The sequence below is a fragment of the Odontesthes bonariensis genome, chromosome 10, assembly GCF_027942865.1.
Source record: "Odontesthes bonariensis isolate fOdoBon6 chromosome 10, fOdoBon6.hap1, whole genome shotgun sequence".
In the NCBI taxonomy this organism is placed as follows: domain Eukaryota; kingdom Metazoa; phylum Chordata; class Actinopteri; order Atheriniformes; family Atherinopsidae; genus Odontesthes; species Odontesthes bonariensis.
The window spans coordinates 14,291,330-14,316,795 of NC_134515.1; the positions used below are offsets into that span (position 1 = coordinate 14,291,330).

The 25,466-nt window shown below is 39.2% G+C and overlaps 2 protein-coding genes across 3 annotated transcripts in view; one reads left to right on the top strand and one right to left on the bottom strand.

Annotated features, from left to right (window-relative positions):
- The window catches only part of cacna1db (calcium channel, voltage-dependent, L type, alpha 1D subunit, b), an 82,607-nt gene extending 69,191 nt beyond the window's left edge, over positions 1-13,416 (bottom strand). The window contains exons 1-3 of the mRNA XM_075476358.1: positions 12,228-13,416; positions 5,543-6,011; positions 4,325-4,430 (exon numbers count right to left, since the gene is read on the bottom strand). Coding sequence (XP_075332473.1) covers positions 4,325-4,430; positions 5,543-6,011; positions 12,228-12,342 — 690 coding nt within the window. The 5' untranslated portion in view covers positions 12,343-13,416. The remainder of the gene's footprint in view (positions 1-4,324; positions 4,431-5,542; positions 6,012-12,227) is intronic.
- On the top strand, positions 10,035-20,425 carry dcp1a (decapping mRNA 1A). 2 transcript variants are annotated; one of them, XM_075476357.1, is made up of 9 exons: positions 10,035-10,420; positions 10,774-10,814; positions 11,478-11,605; positions 13,869-13,932; positions 14,118-14,256; positions 14,394-14,492; positions 15,633-16,208; positions 16,333-16,557; positions 17,958-20,425. In XM_075476357.1, exons 1-9 carry the CDS (start codon positions 10,289-10,291, stop codon positions 18,036-18,038), a joined length of 1,485 nt encoding a protein of 494 aa, XP_075332472.1. In that variant the 5' UTR covers positions 10,035-10,288; the 3' UTR covers positions 18,039-20,425. The 2 variants fall into 2 exon arrangements, with proteins under 2 accessions (XP_075332472.1, XP_075332471.1); XM_075476356.1 differs by having other exon boundaries at positions 10,037-10,420; positions 13,866-13,932.
- Positions 20,426-25,466: the final 5,041 nt, after the last annotated feature.

Sequence of the window (25,466 nt, forward strand, 5' to 3'; positions counted from 1 at the left end):
AAGGTTGGCACAAAGTGGTAAGCCACGACCCATCTTTGCTTAGGAAGACAAAGTCTTTGGTGAATGGCCCTTTTCGTACCCAATCCTGCATGCTCACGTGACTCTAAATTATCTGCCGATTGTAGAGTTTTCCAGAACATCGTTATGTTATATTCTATAATCACTTTTGTCTTTCTTTGCTTGTCTCCCACCTTTTTTGTTTGTTTTATCTAAATACAATGGAGTTCATAAGTGATAACACTGAAATCATTTAAGTTTTACTTAAATACCTAGTGAATAAAGATTCAAATAAATTACAGATTTAAGATTTCATTGCCTTTTGCGCATTGTAGTTTCAGTTTTTTCAAAAGTCTAACATTCTGCCAGAAAAGGCCTAAGAAGTCATGTGAGGTAGTATAAAGATTTAACTTACAATTTCTAGACTTAGTTGGTACATTATTTTTCTTTTTTAATATAAACTAATGATGAAAACAACTGAGATTTAGGAAAAGGTTTTTGTTTAGACTAGAACTCTCTCGTTGCCCCAAAATTTCATCAGAAGTTGCCACTTTAGGGCTTAGCTTTCAAATTTCCTTTGAGGGAGCATGACCTTTGACATGCTCACAGTTTAATGATTCATACTCTGCTTACACCACCAGCTCCCAGTAGTATAGTCAACCTAAGCCAGACACAGCATCAGTAATAATAACAATACAGTAGCATATTAAAACCAATAATTCATTTTCAGTGACAAAACCATGACATTTCCCTCATGATTACCATTTCATTGTCATTTCATTTTAATTCATTCCAGTGTTTTAAGACTATTTAAACTGAGTCTTTGACACCTTCTCAAAAGAAAACAACAGACAGGTGAAATTATGGACAAACTGATAAATACAGGGGAGCATGTAGGTGGAGACATAACAACAGTAAAGAGTTAGTAATAAACTTATTTTCATTAGGTGGAGGAGGCCATAAAATATTTTAATCCATTTTGAATTAGCAAATTCGAATAACAAGCTCTACTAGTTTTGATCTTTTGCTGAAGATTCTTGTGAAATTAATTTAATGTTTTACTGAAGTATTGTCAGAAGTTTCCATATTAGAATCATGAAAACCACAAAATTCCCAAAAATATGAGTAATTGCATAAAGTGTTTGCAGTCTCATCTCAGTGCCATAGACAAAACTTTGAATTATCAACAAAAATCTGATGTAAATTATAAACGTGATTTTTCTTAAAATCAAAAAAAGATCAATTAATGTCTATTGCAAGAAGATTAGACACCACATCCGTGACAGGAGAAAAAAAACGGTAACATGTGACCATTAGAAAGACCACAGATGAAAAAGAAAAAAACACACACATACTGTACATCGTACAGTGAGTGATGAGGGAAAGAAATGGGCAGCGTGAATAGTCCCCATCTGTTGATAGAACACGCTACATTTCTCTGTCCGTCTCTCACTAGTTCACACACACACAAACACACACACACAATTCCCAATGGGGCTAAGAACGTCCCTCGATAGCCTCAGAGAAAAAAAACAAATGTTTTCACTGCAAGAGAAAGTCCTCTGAGGACTCTTCTACACTCACAGGATTAAGCTACTATAAAAATTCATTCTGCTCTTTTGGCAACACAATCTGAGGGGAAATCACACACATTTTGCAAGATGGTGTTTACATTGGAATATATTTCTGATCTCTGTGGTCTAGCTAACCAACACTAACTCATGGCAGAACATTGAATCTCTATGCACTACTTTGTAAACGGCTGCATGATGATGTTCAGCAGTCATATGTGACTGCATGATGATGTTTTATAACTGTGATAGCTCGCTACATGACAACCTTGACATGTTGTACATTGTTGATTTGCTCGCATGTAACGAGGAAGTTGTCGTTAGTCCACTGACTCCCATACAAGAAAAGAACAATGGTGGGAGTTTGAAACACATGGTTCAGGTTCAGGTTCATTGTCATTACACCCAAACATTACAAACACTATTCCCAATCTTTTCCAGGCGTAACTAATTATGGTGAACTTCTCTGTCTGAGTTTGATCCTTCTCACTTGCCCTGGACAAGCTATTAGATCCTTCTGCTCTTAATTTTCATGAGGAGATAACAGCTGTAAGCAACTAACTGAACGAATGACTCACACATTTGACACAAACTTGACTTGAGTGCGTTGCTGCATTTGTTTCATACTGTTACGAACAACAGGTAAAAACCACTTGTGTTATACTTGAAGTGGTCAGTCGAACTTGATCCTTTTTTTAAACTTTCAAGCAGCTCTTACATCTGTTTGGTTATGGACCTTTAAATATCTACTGTGAGTTGACTTTTTTATTTGGTATTTCTCAATTAGTGCCTCAGAAGAGCAAACATTTTGCTCAAGACAGTTAAGCTGACCGTGTTCCAAGTCAGAACAATAAAAGATGGAGTGCATTTCTGTACAAACTTAAAAAATGCTGGGTTTCCATCATACCAGGCACCCACATGTTAATATTTCCTGTGGTTGGGTGAGGTTTCATTCTTTATGAGCCAACATTTCATCAGGAGCAGGATTTAGAGTCTGTTGTCTTCAAACTTCCATTTTACCATAGACAGTCTGACAAGTCAAAGGAGGAAGAGCGCAACCAAGAAAAAAAACACATGGCTGAATCCTATTTAGATGCTCCAGTTTCAGGGACCTGTCTCAGTGTCACAGTCATTACTGAGACACTAACCCAGCACAGCATCTGTTAATGTTATTAGGATCACCAGTGCTTTCCCTACTATGTCTGAGAACTAGCATTATTTGGTGAAACTATAAATATGCAATCAGGATTTAGTTATTTTGAACACACAGAGTTGTAACCAGACAACAAAAACATGCAACAAAGTCTGCACACACTGCTTCAGGCATAGTTTAGTGTGTGAGTGCACAGAAATGTACATCAAAAAAACAAAGCACATACACTATACCTGCTTCTGAAGATTTCAGTATCATTCAAGTATATTGCAAAATCTGATTGGAGCTAAATTTATTCATTTTATTGTTTTGTAAAGTAATTATTGTTTTGTTTGAAATTGAATGTCAAATTGATCTGCAATTATGGGTGCAGCATGATAAAACTCCCTTCTGTCTTTTCACCTCAGTGAACTGCCGCTGTGTCACACAGAGGGATAAACCGCTCTGTGTGTGTGTGTGTGTGTGTGTGTGTGTATGTATGTAGGCACACACCAGTATATGTGTGTGTCAACAGAACAATAAAACCAGACACATCTATCCAAATATTGCCAGGAAAGCCCTGTGTGTGACGAAAGTCACGCATCCAGCCAATCACTCTCATACAGAAGTCTAAAGCCTTTGTGTGTAATCCCTCTAATGACACATGGTTGCACTAACAACAAGCAGCACGAGGGTTTTAGAAACAAAAACTCTGACATATTTTATGACACAACCAGCATCTGCAGAGCTCATTTTGAACAAATACATGGGAAAAGCCAGAAGAAAATAAAACCCCTTCAATTACGCACTGTATGTGCTTGGTCCATTCAACATAAAGTATCCAAATGATCAAAAAAGTAGGTCTATCAGGCTTTGTGCTACCAGATAAAAGATAGATCCAATTGCAACCCACAGAGTAATAGCAAACTATCCCTGAGACAGAAGAAAACCAGTTTAGTTCACAAAATACTAAAAAAAAAAAAGAAAGGTTCCAATCAATCCTGTGGTATAAAAAGAGATTAACCCATCACTTATAAACCCATATACCCCTTGATACTTAGATATTAGCCAATATTTCAGGAGTTTAAAAACATTAATCACATTTTCCTTAATTTTGTAGAGAGAAAAAGTTCAGCTTTACACTTCTACATCTCTCTTTTTTTTAAACAAATTCAGGTAGTTGTCGAAACAGGAAGGATGTGCAATATTAAGCCTGTTCTGAATGTTCTCACTGTGGGTTTCATAAAAAGCTCAGCACTTAATTGCATTTCCATAAATATTCCCCTAGCTTTCCTGCAAATCTTTCCATCTAAAACACAAAATACCAGCTCTAAATACATTCTGCGAATAGCCATGATGTGTGCCTATACCCAGTCTCAAACTCTCAATCGTCACAACATGGATCCAAAATACAAAAATACAGATGTTTGATTAGTGTAACATACGAAATGACCTCTAAGCAAATCACTGAAATCCAGATTTGAATTTAAACCACCTTCTGTTGCCATGTACTCAAAAACAAGACATCGCAAAAACATCAAAGATCATGCACAGAGAGCTGTTCGGGCTAAAAAGTACATTTCAGCAAATCTATTACAACCCCATCATCTGTGTTACCACTCACCAGTTCTTGGTTGGTAGAATTGGAGTCGTCTCCAGGAAAGGGGATGTAGATGGCTAAGGCCACGCAGTTGGCAAAAATAGACAGCAGTATAAAGATATCAAAGGGTCTGAAAAGAGACTGTTAAGGAAGACGAGAATCTCAAAGAGCACTATTACAAACTAATAGAAATATCAGGAAGATTGAAGCCATGTGAATAGAACTGCTGGTTCAAAATATAGGTCAATATGTATGATCATGTAAAAGCATTTCATAACAATCTAAACAGCTGTAAAGCTTGTAATGCCAGTATTAAGCAAAGACAACTTCATGGCTTCTTTTTTTTCCACTTTCCCTCAGTGACCTGTTTTTTTTAACACTAGCATATTTAAAGAGGTTGTTTAAACAAGGGTACATTTGCAAAAAGAAAAGCAATTTAATCCCCCTCCCGCTGCCATTAGTAGTGTTCACCCTCGCTGTGCCGAAGCCTACAACATACACCCTACTGAAGTAACATCCCGTAACTATCCTCCAACTGTAAGTTACGACAACATGAAGGAATGACATTACACTGTATCCTGCAGGCTACGGTGGTGTTGAATCACAATTTCTGATAAAAACAACTTTCTAACATAAGTAGGCTAGTTCATTATTTTTTGACTGGATCATAGAGGCCCACACCACAAGACTGAGAGTATCTTACACTGTCTGAACCTCCATGTGAGAAGTTAAGGTCAGTAAACAACTCTTTCTTTGATTCCTGTAGCTTTGGAAGTAGTGGTGCATGGGAACATTGTGCTTCAATCAATGTTGAACGCAGCTGGATCACATTATCAAGCCAGATGTTAGCAGGTGTTTGTGGAGTTCTTTTTTTTCTTGACCAGTGTAAAAAGGGCTTAATGTAGATTCTATGTATGTTACGTTATAAAGAAGAAGTCCTTACAAAGGGAGTTACTTTCTCACGAAAAAAGCAAACTGGACATTTCCGCTGTTTTAAAAAGCTATTTTCTGTTTAAAGTCAAACTCATTTGCAGTCTACATACATTTTCAAAACCAATAACCCAGTTATAGTTCAACATCTCACCAGCTGATTGATTAATACATTCACTCACTGCCCCAACCATCCACTGAATAATCTATGGAGCAATGTGTTCACACAAACAAACAGAATCCAATCTCACACCCAGTCATCTGTTGCTCTATTCATTCAACCAGTGCCTCTGTCTCTGGGCTAAAAGATACTTCCATTCCACCAGGCTGATGCAGGCCCTGCGGATTGGGTTGTTGAGTGTGAGGCAGAACAGAGCTCTGGGTGGCCTGCTGTTGGTAGATCCTCCTTGCTTTTTGCTTTTTGCATACTGCTGCCTCTTCCTCAGTGCCAGTGAGCCGACAGGTGCTTGCCCAGTGGTGCAAACTGAGGGCCTTGAATTCATTTCAGGTTTTTGAGGATCGTCCTGTGCTTGCCGCACAGCAGTAATGGCGGCTTGCCACGAGAGGACCGGGCTGACACCAGAAGCAGCGCCAACCGAGCCCTGAATGCCACTGTTGGTCCCAAGGAGGCCATAAGAGGAGCCGACGGGCTTTCCAGTGCTGGCGGGAGCCTCCAGGGGCTCTGGTGAATGGAGCTGGTGCAGATTTGACTGTCTTTCTGACCAGAGCGCCGGGGTGTCAGAGGAGAGAGTGGTCCTTCTGTTGCTGGCATACTGTGCCCCTGAAAAGACAGGGCAGGAAACAAAGACAAGCAAATTGTTATATTGAGGGTATAAACTAAACAAATCAGTGTCAGCGCAGTTATCTTTGTATAATTTTCTTTTTTTCAGAAATTTCTGATGCAGCCACTGGAGGGCATGAAAATTTGACGATGTCAAATTCAACACGGCTTTAAGATTGGCAACTCAGAATTATATGTATCATATATCACAAATATTGTGTGACAATAAGTTCAAATGTATAACATTCTTATAATACAAGAAGGACAAAATGCTTTCAAGTGCATAAAAAGAAATTAGTGTTGTACTTAATTTCGGTAAAGATTACGCTTCACATAAACGCTTTTGATAAAGAAGAGTATCTTGAGAACAATGTCTTTGGCAATTTTGTGCAATAATTTTTGGTCCGTTATCTGACTGCACGAATAAGATCAATACTAATATTAAAAGCTAACATCAGTACCATTCACTTCTACTCGTCAACATCATCTTTTAACTTATTGATAACATACAAGTACAAACACACAGGCGTAACGACAGAGATTATGCTTTTCACAACAAATCAGAAAGCTTAGGTGACTCTGAATTTCTTCATTGAGAGGGCATTGAGAGATTATTTTTATTTCAGCTCCTGTCTGAAGGGAAGTGCCAGAATTTCATTTGAGCTTAAGAATTTAAAAAATGAAAAACCTAAGGGACATTAACGATGGGACTGATCCTTCTTATTTTGCAGTTCACTCTAAAATCCTGCTACTGCCACAATTACTTGCTGAAAACGGATGCGTGTATACAACAGGAAAGCATCCAGAAACAAGTTGGCAGAAAAATCAGAGGAAGAGAGCTGGTTCAAAAAGACCGTTGAAGAGGTAGAGAGAGCATGGCAGCGTGCATGGCTGACGGAGGCAGTCATTAAAATCAATGCAGACCATGAGTGAAAAAGACAGTGCCCTTGACATAGTCACTTTGGTACACTGCAAGTCCACAGCGCCATCACATCATGCCCCACTGTCCACCACAGACTAACCAACATTTTAATGTCACCAAAAGAACCCCGCCCCCCCAAAACACTGAAATAAGCAGTGGCTCTAAGTGAGCTGTGTAGAGAGAAACTCAAAGTGAAAAGCTGAATAAAGTCCTGCAAGGAAAAGGGTCAAAGAGCAAAGTTATAAAAAAGTGCTCATTTGTTGCCAGTGAAAGTATTTTGGATACATTTACTGCATCTGGCAATGATACCTGTTCATCTAAATGTAATTCAAAGATAAACTTTTGAGGTAATTTATCAAATCATATGATCAATGAAAATCAAAGAAATGATCATCTTTAGTTAAATTCACCTTAGTCAGACAGTTGAGATATACAGTTTCAAGTCCAGACTGTTACTGTTACTGATGCTTACAGACTGCAGCCCTTGAGATGTAGAAAGAATTATCCAGCACTCCTGCTGGACATGGCACATCTGTTTGACCAAACAAGTGTTGACTCCCTGGTGTTCATCTTGACTTTACCCACTAAACATGGCAGCGTTTGTTTGGACCACTGTTGCACCACAGAAACCGATTTTACCTGAAAGTTTTACTTTCTCATGGCAGACAAGCTGTCAGGTGGTTCCGAAACAACCACTTTGCCGTGATATTAAAGTCAACCATTCTTCTGAGAGCGAGTCTAAACTCGCTTCCCAATGGATTTGATGGCTGAACTGGTTTCAACACAAATCAACACAGAACAAACGCCTTCAATGTTTATACACGGCCTCGACACTGAAATAAGTTGGGGAAAACACGTCGGCATCAGACACAACTCAGAGAATATAATCACATAGATGAGGCAGACATCCAGAGAATAAACCAAACGAGCGCTCTCGCCCCCACAGCGCTCCAACTCTCCTCCTGCGCTCCACGCACGGCTTTTACCTTCAGACTGTTCATCTGCTTCTTGCATCCTCGAATCCACATCGAAAAGATCCGTTTTAAATCCAACTCATCGTTGGAAAAAAACACCCAAAGATGTCGACGGCGCGAAGCTGAACAGAGCCGCTAACCTGAATTATAAAAGGTTTTCCCAGCGCAGACCCCGAGAGGAGCGCTGAACATTTTCGCCACATCCGGGTGCCTGCCTGCAGATTCACGGCGGATCCGAGAGGACGCGCTGGCAGCTGCGGTCAATCCACTGCTGTCAATTCATCTCACTGTGGCTGAACAAGGACTGGTCACGAGCTGGAGCAGTCTTAACGACGCTTTATTGACATCACACTCGGTCAGAATGTGGAAATGCACCTGTTGCTTTGGGGGGAAAGGGACGTCTTTACATCGACTGTGATTTAGAGATTTAGAACTATTTTCTATGATTGCCAGATGTTTTTGATTATGCTGTTTGTAACACAATTCAAAGGACGAATAAAGGGAAAGTTTTGTAAATCATTTCAAGAAGTTCTAAAACAAAACTCACAAGATGTCAGTAATTATTCCTACTTGTTGCATTACATTAACAGAGTTTGTGTACGCCTTGATCTGTATCTGATATGGAGTTTAGTTCAGCCTAAACGTTCCGAAGCTGACAGATCTGTGGGGAATTTTATAAATAGCAGGTTATCATGACGATAACTTTACCAAGCTGGTTGCTCTTTAAGATGAATATTTAATCATATCCACATGGATAAACTCACGCTGTGTCCCAGGTCTTTGGACTTACCCCTCAGGGGTCTTCCCCTTATAATGAACGGCATTCTGTCACCTGGCTCTTCGCTGGGGCCTCATAGTGCCGTTTTCTGTGCTCTGTCCACGGCGGTTCGAAAGGAAATGACTTGTTTAGAGCTCTGCTGGAAGGTTACCCGTGATTGGATTACCTGTGCCTGTACGGAGGATAAAAGTGTTTCACGGTGGTGCGTAATCCTGCGGTTCTAATCCCTGCGCCAATCTTCATTACATGAGGCAGGTGAGGTAGACAGCTGCAGCCCAACTGGGTCAGATAATTAACAATACGAATTGAAAGTATTCTGTTAAAATAATTACATTGAATATGCATTCTCGAACACACTCAGGGTTATTCTGACTTTAGACTCTGCTTTTGGTTAGGTTGTATTACCTAAATGTAAGGACGATTATCTTATGATTTCATTACGACTAACGGAAGTACTATACTGGGGCCCTGCGACAAAGATATATTGCATTTACATATTAGGTACCTGGGCATTAATTGGGAGGCAATTTGAGTCAATCTTTGGTTTAAAATGTAACATTGACTGTTCAGAATGGCTTTGATTAATATATTTGTGCAGATTTTCAGAATATCCAGAATATCATATGCTATAGAATAGATTAGTTAGTAAATTAGAATGAATTGAAATAATTACATTTGAAGGAGACTACAGTACAGGCGAAGAGTTTGTTTTCTTTTGAAAAAGCATATCCCTGACACTTCCACATGTGACAAATTACATTTTAACCAGTGCATTTTTTTTTTGCTGTATTCACGATGACATGTTGAAGACATGAGTTTTTAGTGGGTATCGTGGATATCGCTCAGCAATAGAAAAAAAGAAATGTCAGAAAATATTGTCAACAGACTTATGATTGATAAACAACAAGATTTTGATTCTTTTTTTTTAAACAATATTCAATAATTAAAAAAACGTAATAATATAAATACAAAAAAAGGCTTCTTTTTACATTTCTGGTTTTTAAAAAGAAAATTATTTAAAAAGTTGTGGATTTTAAAAGATACACACTTTTAACCACGAGTTTACACTTAAAATATTGATCCCTTCCTATTTAAAACTCCCTGTTGATTATTCAAATACCTACACGTTCTCTTTTTTTTTTTTTTGTATTACAAGTTTTATGAAACGTTATGTTTAGATTGAGCAAATTATGTTTTATTGAATTAAAAATGCAATAATTTGCATATATCTTAAAAAGACAAAGGTCAGTAACAAAAACAAACGTTTTTGTATAGACGTTATATTTTATTATCCTTATAGACAACATACTATTGACACAAAAATAAGTATAAAATCAGTATAAAGGCGCTGTTTTTATAGCCTCATTTTTTATATGTATGAATTGAATTGCTGAAGTGTATAAATCATAATCAATGAGACACTTTGGAACACAACCACTTTCTACAAAGAGGTGAGGGCTACTTTAGGAAATTTCAAATGACAATTCATATTAATACCAGCGGAACAAATTATTCGCAGGGGAATTTGTTCTAACGCTGAGACGCCGGAAGTTATAAGTGTCTGCAGAAATCCGTCCGTGCGGGAGCAACAATCACATCCAAGATGGAGACGATAAACGCTGGACATATGATGAGTTTAGCAGCGCTGCAAAGACACGATCCGTACATACACCGACTGCTCGATGTAACCGGCCAGGTGGCTCTCTACACCTTTAACTCCAAAACGAATGAATGGGTAAGTTTGATTAAGACTTGAAACAGTAAAGTGGAAATCCAGCAAAGCTATCTATAAATTAACCTAGCAGCATAGCTTCTCTAGAAAAAAATAAATAAATAAAATACTAAGAGAAATAGCCAGGATTTGGACAATTTATCCTGCCAAAATTCTCAGATGATTTTTATTTTTACTAGTAGTTCAGTTCTTCTCATGTATAAGTTCGTTTAGTACTAATAGTTCAGCGTCATTTTACGGGAGCTAACTGAACATGGCTCGTTGGGCTAACTGTAGTCGCCCCCATCATTCAGCACGTTTGGATTAGCGGTTGTTGTTTGTTTGTTTGTGTCTCAGAATATAATTTCTTATTTCAGGAGAAAACGGACATTGAAGGTACCCTGTTTGTGTATGCAAGGTACGTACAAACATGTATCTGTTGTAATTTATCTGGAGCTCCGTGAAGGTTGTTTACTTGTTTATCGTTACGTATCTTTACGCTGTCATTTGACGTATTCCGCGCACGTGTGTAGGCCGCGGTCCTTGTAAACAAACTGTAAGTCATCTTTGTGTGATTGTATGAATTATACCCATAGCTCTGAAAACGAAAAAAACTATACACTGTTTGGTGATAAATTCAAATGTTTGTTATTTAGGATATAAGCCTCTTAGTGCACTAATCAATTAAAGGACAAAGAGATTTTCTTTGCTTTTTTAAAAAAAAAAAAAAAAAAAAAAAACTCAAGACGCCTGACTTACGACCAAACAAAATAATTAAACTGTAAAATATTTACTTACAATTAAAATGTCTTTTTATATTTGTTCCATCTTGAAAAAAATCAAACCAAATTGTAACTAAACTTTTCCTACAATACTTGATTATATTTCATTTGAAGTGTTATGTGATGTATGTGTTTAAATTGGATTACTTCTGAGCATATTCATTTTGCTAAACAGGTTTAAAGTCCAAAGCTTTGCTAGATGTTCGTCATTAAAAACAATAAAGTAATAACTTGATATTGTGCACAAGGGTATGTAAAGTGGGATCAAGAAGGTGACGTTTGTCCTCTGTCCATTGAAGGTCTGCCTCCCCTCGTCATGGATTCACCATCATGAATCGACTGAGTACAAAGAACCTGGTGGAGCCCATCAATAAAGATCTGGAGTTCCAGCTGCAAGATCCCTTCCTGCTCTACAAGAATGGCAACTGTGAGTGTTTTATAGAAAGGAAACACTTACACAGAAAGCATTCTGTGTAGGAGAGAAACGTAAAGAATTTACCTGTCAACATAACTCTAGTGCATTTCTTTTAAATTACCTAATGTCTTGTCTGTAATCTCTTCATTGTTTCTTGAAGTTCAGAACAGAAGAGAGTCAGTGGCTACTAGCCAAATAGCCACTTTAGCAAATGAGTTGCAAGTTTTAAGATTCAGATATCAAATACAGTTGGATAGATTATGAAAAATCTGTCCATCTGTGGGAATATCACAAACTTTTCTTAGTACCATATTTCTTTTCAAAATACATCGGCTATAAAACATTGCTTTGTTACAGAAGATTCTGTTAAAGAAAAATGTAAATGTGCATATCTTTGAAGGCACCAAGCATACATTTGTACACTTATAGAATATGAAAAGCTAAATGCTAAGTTATTTAGACCCTCTGCTTGTTTTTCATCCCCTTTTTGCATTCGTTTTCACATCTAAAATAAGCTTAAATAAGTGCACTGGGAGTTCCCAGAATTTTGCTTACAACTGTCAGTGTTAATGATGTTCATTGACACTCACATACACATACACAGTCACAATCACATGACTGATTATAACGGTACCTCTTAGTATCTTCGACAAACACCTCCCCAGTGTTCGGTGGAACATCTCTTCTCCTTTTTGCTTGAGGTCATGTTGGCATCTTGGCGCATTAAGCAGGAACACTTTGTCGCTCATGGCCTACGCTGGCCAACCAAATGGCAGCTTCAGCTCAGCTTGGTCAGATTTATCTTTCTGCATCGGAGCAACAACTAAAGAGAGTTAGGGTTCTGATTGGTTAATCAGACTGCTACTTGATCTATACTAGTTTATAAGTTGGGATTTTGCTGGTGGCTGAATTCAATGATGTCCACTGGCCTTAAGAAAGTAAGATGAAGGGAAGAATGACAAAATTCCTCAGATCTTCAAAAAGTAACTGACACCGCTGCCACCAAGGTGATCTATTAAAAGTCTGAACAGGAGTTTCAACAAGGCAACGAACAAGGAGTTTGATTGCTTTCCCATTTGTTTGCTTATGAGAAAAAACAGCATGGCCAGAGTCAACGTCAAAGTAGACTGCTCCCCTTTTGGACTTTGTTTGCCTATCAGCCTGGCTGGTATGGAGGACATGATGATAAGTCTTGTTGGTATTCCGTTAAGAGCAGCTTCTCCGATAGCGTCACTTGAGCGTGATTGCTTTTGGTGTCATTTTAATTCCTTAGAATGAGTTGAGCCACAGAAAGATAGATTTACATACATGTACAGTCGTTTGGCACACCTCTGATTGACAGTATTCCTCAGGCTGTGAGCTCTGACAGCTGTAAGTTTCCTCTGGAAGATGGGTCGGAGTAAACGGTTCCCGGTGGTATCTTCTCCTGGTTTTTATTCCATCTATTTGTTCCTGAATCAGTCCAAATGTCCACTATGTCTCGGAAAGTAATTCTGTCAGCATGCAGAGTCAGTTGTTTGTTGTTTTGCTGACATGAAGGTGTGCCAGTGAAAGTATAATTTCCCAGTTTGTCATCTCAAAAGAGCAGCATGCACAACATTTTAAGACCCCTCCCTCTGAGGAGTTGACACAAGATAGAAGTTTGATTAAAGAGCAGCGAGTCCGACACGGAGAGAGTTGATTCCTCACAGAAAAGTTGATAGTTGATGATGGTTTGAGTCTCGCTCCAGTCTCCTTATAATCCCGGTCAGCTCACTTCTCAAGGCTGGCAAATCTACTCGGACTTAGAGAGTATTGTTGAGGCGAAGCTCAGACACACACATTCACCTGTTTACACTGCTTCATATTCCCTGAGGTAGCAGCAGGTGCTGCAGGGAGGCAGGCGCTCAGGTTGCTAGGTTACCACAGCCTCTTGGGGAGCTTCAATACACCAGTATGTCATCACACACAAACAACAGATAAGCAGTGGAATATATTCTAGCTAATGTTTCAGCGAAAAACTTATGATTTCCAGTTTGTTTCATTACATTTCATTCTGCATCAGGTCGTTTCTTGCTGGTGATGGTGATCTCATATTAGTCATGATTTTTGTTCTACATCACAGCTTCAGTGGTTCATGTTTTTACTCATTCCAAACACTCTAAAGCTCAGTAGTAGTTGCTTTGGTTGTCTAAGAAGTTTCTTTATGTGTCAAGAGTTTTGTTTGTTTTGTTTTGCTTTGCAGCCAGAATGGACAAAGTCCAAAATACACTGTTTGTGTTTTTTTTAACAGTAGGTATCTACAGTATTTGGTTCTATGACAAGAGGGACTGTCAACGCATTGCTCAGCTAATGGTCAGGTAAGTAAGCTGACATATAAGCAAGTCTGTTATTAATTGGGGGCTATTATTTATTATTTTAGTTTTTTTTTTTTGTCGTCCTTTATGCATTCGCTTTACTTTAATCAAGGATTCTGTAAAAGGTTTGAAAGTTGACAAACATCTGTTAGGTGAGGAGTTTATTTTATGCTTCCGCTCTCCTCCAGGATTGTGAAACAAGAAGCAGACTATGCCCAGAGAAAGACACCAGAGAGGACAGCACCAGGGAGAACCAATGGGGTTGCTGAACCACGGCCCATTGATATCCTGGAGCTGCTCAGCAAAGCCAAGGAAGAATACCAGAAAGTGAGAAGACACGGCTGGATTTTTGATCTTTTTATGAGCAGATATATTTTCTTTGCTTCTTTTAGCCTTGGTGGTACCATCCTTTACCAGCCTTTTTATGTAATAAAAAAATCTGTGTATGTGTGTATGTGGTGAAGGCCCAGTCAGGCGATACAGATGTGTCTACAGAGCCAAATCTGAAAGCAGCCATAAGCACAGTTATGGAACGTGCACATGGTGCTCCACTGCCAGAAAAGGTACATGCATGACACAAACATATGCACTAAAAAATTCATTTATCTGTATTACTCTACGTGAAAACCATTGTGGTCCTCAACAGACGGTGAGAAGGGTCCAGTTTCATCCCAAGGTTGTGTTCACATTTGGCAACAGAAAAAGCTGCTAATGTTTGTTAAGTTGCAAACAAACCACTGTCAGTGCTCTGTGTACTGATTCTGCTCTACAGGTGCTCGAAGAGAGCAGAAGCTGACTCCAACAGTTTTTGACAATAGATCTTAACAAACTTGATAGCAAGAGACATTTGCTGTATTTCGATTCAGGAGCATGTCAGCTGCAATGTCTTTTTTACACGTTTAAATCAGAAAAGAGCTAGGTTAGAGCTTTTTCTTTTTTTAAATCCGACTTTTTATCTGCTTACTCTTTCTTTTGTTTGCAAAGTTCTGTGTGTGTCACAAAGTCTACTGAACGCGTCGGCTTTGTGTTTAAATAAGCACCCAGGTTTTTCTCCATATCATTTTGGGATGGCAATATAACTACGTCAGACATTGTGACATCTATGTATCACTGTGAACATGACAGAGGGGAAACGTGCTTTGTCAGCATGCAGAAAGCAGCTGAAAGACAGCTGAGCTAATATGGGATATATATAACTTTTTAAGTGTCGTATTCAGTCATATTCCTGATGTTTGCACTCAATGAAAGGTCGCTGTGGAAAATGTATATCGTCCTGCTGAAGATAAGTCAAAGTCATTCTGAATTTTAGTTGTAATTCTGAAAATTGAATTATATTTAATGATGAGTTTATCATTCATTCTGATGCAGTCAATTGCTTTTAATTCAAACCATCTGTGGTTTGATGAATTATGCTGTCGTTTATAAATTGAATTTAGAAAAAGATTTAAAAAAGCAAACGGTCACAAGTTTCCCCAGAATAATATGGTGTCCTCGTATTGATTATTTTGTCCACCAAAGAGTCAAAATGCAGTGACTGTTTACAGTAATGCAGAAAAGAAAATCAACAAATCCTCATAGTAGATCTTTCTACAAGAATCATTATCAGCTTAGGAAATTAAATTAGTATTAACGTTGCTGTTTATTAGTTTTGTGTCCGTCTTGTGATTGTTTGAGCTAACAGAGTTATAATTATTGCCCACCAGACCTCGCATACAATGGTGAAGCAGATCACAGTTGAGGAGCTCTTTGGCTCGTCCGTCCCTAAAGAGTCTCTTCTACCGAACAATCCTGCACAGAACCACACTGCTACCAGTGACCTCTCTGCTGCCTACATCCAGAAACAACCATATCCTGCTCCAGCCCACCAAAGTCCTCTCTTCACTCCCCATCTTGCTGCCCAAGATCCAGGGTCCAACCAGCGGCATCAAGCCCCCGCCCTCATCCCAGCGCCATACGTCATAAACCCCAGTCCAGTTTTCCAGTCAGTGGTCCCCAGGCCAGACCCCCAGTCTCACTGCTCTGTCTCCCCGCTGATGTTGCCTCCAGCCGGCTCAGAGCATCATTCTGCCCCCCTCGGCCCTACACCGCCTCCAGTAGCGTCTGCCACCTATTTGGGAAGCGAGATACTCAGCACACTCAAACCAGCCGTGCATTCAGACATCCACAAACCCATCCTAGCACCCAACTTCCTGCCAAGCACTCTGGTTCCTCCCCATAGCTTCCAAGAACCCAAGATGGATGTTTTCTCCCAGCCTCCAAACCTGATTAAGCCAATGTCTGTGAGTTCAGTTCTGTTTGCTAATGTCACCCTCATCAGTGTGCTGTCCCTCATGCTCCCAGTACCATGGCCAATTAGTTTGTAATTCAGTGTGTTGTCTCTTTGTCTTCCTTTTCTGTTCTCAGGGTGTCCCCATGAGTCCAGGACTCACTGTTCCAGGGACGGACGCTTCTTTGCTTCTCTCCCCCAGCGCCTTCCAGCAGTCTGTCAATAAAACCCCGGCAGTAGCAGCACCAGTGGTCCCTCCTGGTCCCGCTGAGCCACCGTCAGCCTCTGGAGGAGCCGTAGAGCCCTTAGCGGTCCCCTGCAGCAAAACACAGTTACAGGAGACTTTGATACACCTCATTAAGGTACACCAATGGCATAAAACAAAGGGCACACTCTTGGGAGAAGTTCAAGCAAAAGCAGTTGACTCTAACCAGAGCTGCACAGTATATTGCGACAGAATTATTCAGAGTTGATTATTGACAAAATAAATGATAGATTAGCTGAAACTCACATCCTTTCCATTTTCTGTTATATACAAAAGTTCAAATTCATTTTTATTTCTTTTTTTCTTCTAAACTGTTCAGTTCTCACAAAAAAAAAAAAATCTATGTAAGCTGACTAATTAGTTTCAAATAGCTATTTAAGTATTCTCCTGGAGCTTCTGTATCTTTTTATTTTAGTTGAGTTATTTGGTTTACTCGGATAAAGACTGAAAACAGTTTATTTAGTCTTGGCTGAATTTGTCTGCGTTTTAAGACTCTGCCTCCACACTGGTATGATTAAACTGGCTGTTCTTTCATTTTGGGTGGTCACAGCACTGGGAAAATACATAGAAATATTTTAACAGTTTCTCTCTAGAAACAACATTACTGATAGTCAGGATAATCTGTTCATCTTTATATTTGCCAAGTCATTTATGGTGTTGCTCTGTCTATTGATGCTTCCAGATCTTGTGGCAGAATACAACCGAGTGTCTTTACTGACTCTGAAATAAAAGAGTGTTTGTTAAGAAAAGCAAATGCAAAGGTGCATTAAGCCTGCGTTCTTTCTAATGACCAGCAGGGGGCAGCTCCAGGTCACAGAAAGATGACAGTTGGTTTGAAGACTTTAAGGAAGTTGCTGCACTTCTAACTTGAAATTATTTCCTGAAGTTTTTGGTCCCATTCACTAGTTTAAATTATCCTGGTATGCATGGTTTAGTTGGCCTATTAGCTCATTTTTTGTGAGGGTGGGATAATGTCCTCAGGTTCACAGTCAGATCTTCCCCTCTTTTCTTCTTCTTCTTCTTCTTCTTCCCTAAGCTAACGATCAAACGGTTACAGGTTCTACTGGGTCTCTTGGGCAGATTTGATTTGGGGCTCTTAACTTATCACCAGCTTCTCGGGTCCTTCCCAAAATGAAATCCAAGTTCTCATGTGATTAATGTTGGCCATCCCAGTTTTCCCCTATATTATTTTTAAAGTCAAAAGCATTCATGTTTATGTTAAACGTCAATTAAACATCATACAAATGTTAGCCCAGCAATTTGAGCAGGAACTCCGTGTATGTAGCTTAAGCTCCTCTTTGCAGTTAGTCTGGGTTTGGACCCTTTGCTGCTTGTAATCCTCCTCTCTTGTTCTGACTTTACTGTCCAGCAACTTTGAAAAACTTTCTATTTCTCCTATTAAAAAGGTAGAAATGAACTAGGATCAGAAATGTCTTTTCTTTTTTTGTAAAATTTCCCAGTTTGCTAATTCTTCTTGTTCACTCCCTCCTTGTCCAGAATGACCCAGACTTCCTCAGTGCCATTCATGATGCTTACCTGCAGAGTCTATCCAAGGACTTCAGCAGCATGAAGCTATAGTTCAACCACAACCACAGATGCTTTCAATGCTCCATTTCCTGTCAGACCATGGAAGAGAATACAGGATCGTGGAAGTTGCACCAAGCGGAGCGAACAGGTTTTTGACACACTGTACTCTAAAACTCCTCAGCATTGGTCTGTGTGCAAAAGCACCTCACCATTTAACCCTGATGCTGTTCCGGCTGCCCTTGTGACCCTGGATTGACATTTTGTCTTATATCAAACGAGAGCTGCTTAAGGAAACAGGATGAAAAAAGATTTCCTAGTACGTCTTTGTGTTAACTTTTTAAACTTGATGAATATGTTCAAACTGCTGGCCACTTATTGGGGAAGTTGGCTGAATTCTCCGGATGGGACCACAGATGAGATTTGATGGCATCAAAACCTCTCGACTTTCAGACGGGCAGTTTTTTTTTGCTGAAACATTGTGGGAGTCATAAATGTTGCTTCTCTTACTCATCGCGCATCTTTGTGGAGTTCTCGCAGTACGAGAGTATGAGAAAAAGCTACACATACCACTTATATTCCAAATGCTTATTAAGACAAACTTGACGTCTATGTGGGTGGACCTCAGAACTCTTTTTGAGGTCTCAAAAGAACCGCTCGTTTTCCTTTTTTTTTTTTTTTTTTTTTTCTTTCCCACTTATCCAATCAGAAGATAAATATGAAGCCTGTATATTTTTGGTAAAGATAATCAGATGCTGAACAGCTATTTCAGTTTTTGCTACATTTTGCGTTAGACAGAATTTTTTTCAGCCTTTTCAGCCAGGAGGATAAATGATTTTCATAACTGTCCTCAGAAGCACTTGCAGCTAAGAACTTAAATTAGGAGTTGGTCTCTCCCAGCTGTTTTTGTTTTTTTTAAATGTTACAGACTGTGACGCCTTTATAATGACTCAAACGCACAAACTCTCTTCTTTGCTACCTTTCCTTTCACCACATTTCGCTGTATCCTGGCTTTATTTTTTTCTCATTGTCTTTGTGACATTGTCTCCTCCAGCAGCTAAGCTCAAGAGTATTTGATGTTCTTGGAGGGACATGTGCAATAGACGACAGTTTTAGAGCCTTTAGGGAGACCAGCATCTGGAGATGTGATGATGGTACTATAGAACTAAGTTCATATGAACCCCAGGGTTCTGCAGTTGATCTATGATTTAAATATTACGAGCAAAAAGATGTAAAGGTTGTTATTGGTTTTGTATTCCTGTTTACACTTAAGCATTTTAATCTCATAAACCTTAAAGAAAAGGTGGAGCTTCTGACAGCTTCAGTCGCATTTTACCATCTGCTACCCGTTACCTTAATTGATTGTGAGAAAATACAAATCACCTCCCTTCCCATTGCTTAGTTTCTGTTTTCAAGTCACAGTTAAGTCTCAACTTGCAGTAAAAAGCTACTGCAGCACATATCCGTAAACCTGTGGACCACAGTGGAATCAGGATGAAGCACACTTGTCATCCTCTTAAAGGCGTCACTGAGTGGCCGCTGATTGCCGTTCACGAACAATGACGACTGATCCGATGCATATAAAGAACTAACTTTCAACAACTTGGAGGGAAAAAAATTATGTTTGAATGCAAAAAAAAAGTTTTCTCTTGTCCTGTTATTGTACGACATTGAGCACATGCGAGCTTGTTAAAGCTGCTGAAAGATATTGGGGAAAACGGGGGAATTTAAGTTAAAAGCTTGTGTGGCACAGTGATGTTCTCAGTTATCCGGTTACCTAAACGTCATTCAATGTGAAAACATGTATTTCTGCTTGTTTTAGTTTTGTGAACAATATAAAAGGCAAAGATTGTTGTTCTTTTTTTCTTTCTTTTTATTCATTTGAAAAAACAAAAAAAATCTTAAAACATCTTAAAACAATTGGAAATTGCTGAATTGTTAACATAAATTGCTGCATTCATTCCTTGTCTTGACTTTGATATCATGATTTGTGTTTGGTCTGCTATTTGAATGCGGTTGATGTTTATTCCCAGTCTCGTTTTTCTTCCGAGTATAACAGCACTTCAGATCCACACGCCTTCAGTGCCCTCTCTTGCCTTTTTCATTCGGCAAAGGTTGAAATGTAGAATGTAAGATTTGTGCAGGCAGGAAGGAGATCAGATGATGAAATGACTTGATTGGCATGTGATAAATCTTCATTTCAGACATGGTTTTACCAACACTTTAATTGTGTGTTGGTTGAATAAAGAATGATTGAAATTGTAGACGTTGTTTTAATCTCAGTCACATATTTAAGATTTTAATGTTCTTTTATTTTTCTTTTTGGCCAAACTTATCATTCTGGGTACGTCTTTGCGATTTACATTCATTTTCTAAATTTGTCACTGTGCATAATTTGGCTTATTATAAATATTTTGTGATATTAAAGATTTGAAAGTAGAGTTGTGGTGTTTGCTGCATTTTTGTCAGCTGTGAAAATTTCTTTCAAAGCTGAAATGGTGATGTCTTCATTTTCCATCTGCCTTTTTATCCTAAAATTCACTCATTTTTGCCAATTTTTACTGAGACTATATGATTTAAGTGCAAACTGCCCTCAATGTTGACCATTGGTGTACTTTGTTACTTTAACCACCAGGTGTCGCTGTCTGCTTCTATGTCACAGCATGTGGTTGGTCATCCATTGCCAGCTTTAAATTTGTATAAATGTCATTTCATCTGCTAAATGACATTTAGTTACTTAGCAGACGTTTTTATCCAAAGAGATGAGGGGGGTAATCGAATTCAAGGATGGAAAATTTGAAGACGTAAATTCAGTTTTGGCTTTGTTGTGCGTTAGGAGAAGAGATGTTCTCATAGGCAATGAGTCTTAAGTAGATTTTTGAAGGTAGAAAGGGAATTCTCTATTCTTATAGCTCTTCATAGCTCATTCCACCAATCATGGAACCACAAATGATTGGAAACCAACAGATTGCACCGAAACTTGTCTTCAGTTCAATCTCCCGTCCTGAGCGTGCCTGAGGCGACTGTGGAAAGGAACGACTCCCTTTGAACAGGAAGAAACCTCTGGCAGAACCAGACTCAGGAAGGGTGGCCATCTGCCTCGACCAGCTGGGGTTTGAGAAGACAGAAAAGAGGGGAAAAACACTAACACCATTCAAAGGATACCTGTTGGAACAGGGAAACGCAAGTTAATGACCTCACTAATGTCACCTGTACATAATATCATTTGAGAAATTAAACGGGGGGAAAATAGAGTAAAGTGAGGAAAGGTGTGACAGATGAGGCCCCCTAGCAGTCTAGGACTGTAGCAGCTTAATTATGGGATGTTTCAGGATCACCTGAGCGATCTCTAACTATAAGCTTTATCAAAAAGGAAAGTTTTAAGCCTGGTCTTAAAAGTGGAAAGGGTGTCTGCTTCCCGGACATTTACTGGCAGCTTATTCCACAAGAGAGGGGCCTGATGACTGAAGGCTCTGCCTCCCATTCTACTTTTAGAAACTCTGGGAACCATAAGTAAACCTGCAGTTTGGGAACGAAGTGCTCTGTTAGGAAAATATCTTACAATGAGATCTTTAAGCTATGATGGAGCTCAGTCATTAAGAGCTTTCTATGTGAGGAGAAGAATCTTAAATTCTATGCTGAAGGGAGCCAATGAAGAGAAGCTAAAACTGGAGAAATATGATCTCTCCTGTTAGTTTTATCAGAACTCTGGCTACAGCATTTTGGATCAGCTGAAGGCTTTTCAGAGAATATGTGGGACAGCCCAATAATAAAGAATTACAGAGGTCCAGTCTTGAAGTAACAAATGCATGGGCCAGTTTTTCTGCATCACTCTGAGACAAGATGTTCCTGATTTTAACAATATTACGAAGATGAAAGAAGGCAGTCCTAGAAACCTGTTTTATATGCGAGTCAAATGATAAGTTCTGGTCAAAAATAACTCCATGGTTCCTCACTGTAGAGCTAGAAGCCAAGGAAATGCAATCCAGAGTAACTATATAGCTAGACAATTTCTCCCTAGAGCGCTCAGGTCCAAAGACAACAACTTCAGTTTGGTCTGAATTTAGAAGCAGACAGTTCTGAGTCATCCAGGTCTTTATGTCTTTAAGACATGCTTGTAGTCTGACCAACCTATTGGTTTCATCTGGTTTTATAGATAAGTACAACTGAGTATCATCAGCATAGTAATGGAAATTTATACCATGCTGTCTAATAATGTTACCTAATGGCAGCATAAAGTGAAAAGAATCGTTCCAAGCACAGAACCCTGAGGAACTCCATGACTTACTCTGGTGTGTGAGGAAGATTCTTCATTTACAAGAACAAACTGAAATCTATCAGATAAATATGACTTAAATCAGCCTAATGCAGTTCCTTTAATCCCAATAACATGTTCAAGTCTCTTTAATAAAATACTGTGATCGACCGTATCAAATGCAGCACTGAGATCCAACAGGACAAGCACAGACACAAGTCCGCTATCAGAGGCTAAGAGGAGATCATTGGTAACTTTCACCAGTGCTGTTTCTGTGCTATGATGCACTCTGAATCCGGACTGAAACTCATCAAACAGATTATTTCTGTGTAAATGATCACAAAGCTGAGCTGCAACAATTTTTTGTCTGAATACAAATCAGGTTCTAAAGCTGCTGTACTTGATGATACATCACTGATAATAGTGGGAAGGACTCCATCAATCTTCTCTCTGGTAGTAACAATTTTATTGATAAAGAATCTCATGAAATCATCACTGCTGAGAGTTAAAGGAATACCCGGCTCAACAGAGCTCGGACTCTTTGTCAGACTGGCTAAGGTGCTGAAAAGAAACCTGGGATTATTCTTATTCTCTTCTATCAACGATGAATAATAAGCAGTCTTGGCTTTATGAAGGGCTTTCTTATACGTTATTAAACTATCCTTTCAGACTAATTGAGACTCTTCTATATTAGAGGAACGCCACTGTCTCTCCAGCTTTCTGTCAGTCTGCTTTAAAACATGCAGCTGTGAATTATACCAAGGAACCAACCTCTTCTGACAGATTACCTTCCTTTTCAGAGGGACAACATTGTCCAGTGTTGTACACATTGAAACTGCTGTCAACAAGAGAGTCAAGTTTTACTGGAGTAAAATTTAGGTAGCCATCGTCTGTCATATTTGCACATGGCATTAAAGAAAAGGATGATGGAATTAACTCTTTAAATCTGGTTCAAGCATCCTCTGATAGACACCTTCTATATGTAAATTTCTTCTCAGAAACTGTATAGTCAAGTAATGTAAACTCAAAGGTTATCATAAAATGGTCAGATAAGACAGAGTTATGAGGGAACACTGTTAACTGTTCACTCTCAATGCCATAAGTCAGCACAAGATCAAGGGTGGGATTAAGGCAGTGAGTAGGTCTGTGAACACTTTGAGAAAAACCAATAGAGTCTAATATAGAATTAAAGTTAATATTTAGGCTGCGCAGGTATGTAATACTAGACATCCTTCCTGAGAGGAGCGCAGCAGTCGAGCAGGAGCCTGTATTCTGTATGACTGAGTTTAAACAGCTTGGTAGAGACCAGAGGTCTCTTTACAGGCAAGTATTAGTCCCTTGAATTTGATTTGGGTAACCATTGGAGTTCAGTGAAAGTCGCATGTGCCCTTTTTGGCAGCTCAAATACTGGACACACCTATGTGTTTCAGACCATTTGTAGTTGGGACAGGGAGACCAGTTGGAAGAGGAATGGAGTAGTCGAAATGAGAGGTAGGTTTGAGGCAAACCGTGTCAAATGTGGCCTGATTTTTACGTTTTTTAACTTAAGGTTCAAAATAACATAATCAAGAGACCGGTGCAATGTGGTCAGAGGGACAACTGGTCATGAACCATTACACACAGGTTTTATGGAGCCTGAAGAAAAGACCAATTTAATGTTGAATGCACTGACTGGCTGAGATGAGCAATAGAGCAGTCTTGGAGTTTAGATAAATGTGGCATTCATTCATCTGTGTAGATTTCTCTGTTGGAGACATTAACTGAGTTTTAAGATGACACTTTGAGTTAATCTGGTGAGAATTACAGTACAGTTGGGTTTCATCTGGGAAATCATGATAGTAGAAGCCACATGAGCCGATGACCAGGCCCAAAGAGGTGGTGTATATTTCAAAGAGAAGGAGTCCAAGTACCAAGCCCTGGGGCAACCCTGTGGAGCGATGATGGGTACATTTGTCATCGCAATGATTTCCTGAAAGACCAAGACCAGAATATAGAGGTTGTATGATGTCATTAGTTGGTTTCAAGCTTGTATGGGTTTCCTCAGAGAACTTGACCTGGGAATTTATCTGAGGTAAAAGTAACTAAATTGATCTGTCTCCCTCTCAGAAGGTAGTGATGAGTCAATAAGGGGCGCCCCATGCTGTGATCTTCTTGTTGGATTACCACCCCTGGGTTCCCAGCAGGCCAACTGTGGAAACTAACATTTGGAGATCACAAGAAGGAAAGCCACTCAGTCAGAATTAACCTCATAGGTTAATTAAACACAAGAGTACAATAACATTCCTACTTATCACTGATTTTGACAGTTGTAAGGTGCCATGTAAGGTGTTTAAGTGCACTACAGGTGTAGCTGGTTTGTAACACTGCTAAGCACGCCAGCCTCTGTGGGAGATGCCATTAAAGTCAGATTACTGTCATCTGTGATCTTTCTTTTTGCCTTTCAGCTCTCCCTTCACTCTGCGTGGAAATGCTGAAGCTTTACATGTTAGGTGTTCTTAACAGTTTAAAACACGTGTTTTTACTGCACTCAATTGTATAGTTACAATTTTTTTTTCTAAAAAAGCAAATTGAACACCCACCAAATCCACTCTTAAAACTTTCACTATACTTTGATAGCAGTAGTTACTACAGTATGTTGGCTGAAAGCCTACATTCCAGTGCCTTTTGCGTCTAGTTAATAAACGCTGTTAAATGCAAAGCGCATTAGAAGTATAGAGCTGCTGTTGTGAAATGACTGAAAATGTATCTCCGAGTTTCAAATCCACCCACATGATTCAGTGTGATTTAAAAAAAAAAATGCTTTAGTATAAAGTAAGACAACATGAAAACCTATTTATAAGTTAAAGAACATGTATTTGTAGCTTGTAAAGCTGCGTAAGGCAAGGGAAAGTGGCTTCAGTGAGATTTTAAGCACACCCAAATTCAATATAAAGATGGAACAAAATACAGAAACGATTGATTGACTCTTGTTTCTGTAATTCTAACTGAGCCTTGCAGCCACACTTTGATTCTAAATTATGTTGGCATGTGTTTGTTTTGCAAGCTATTTGAAGCCACTCAGAGCGCCCCTGACCAAAGTGTGCCAGAATGCGTGAGAGCGTGTGCACTTGGCTTTTGGTCTCAGTCCAAACCCTATTGGCTGTGCTCATGCGGGAGTTTGGGCTAACTAGATACAGTTCAGCCCTAGATTAGCCATATTCATAGGCTTTGCTTGCAAACACGCCCCC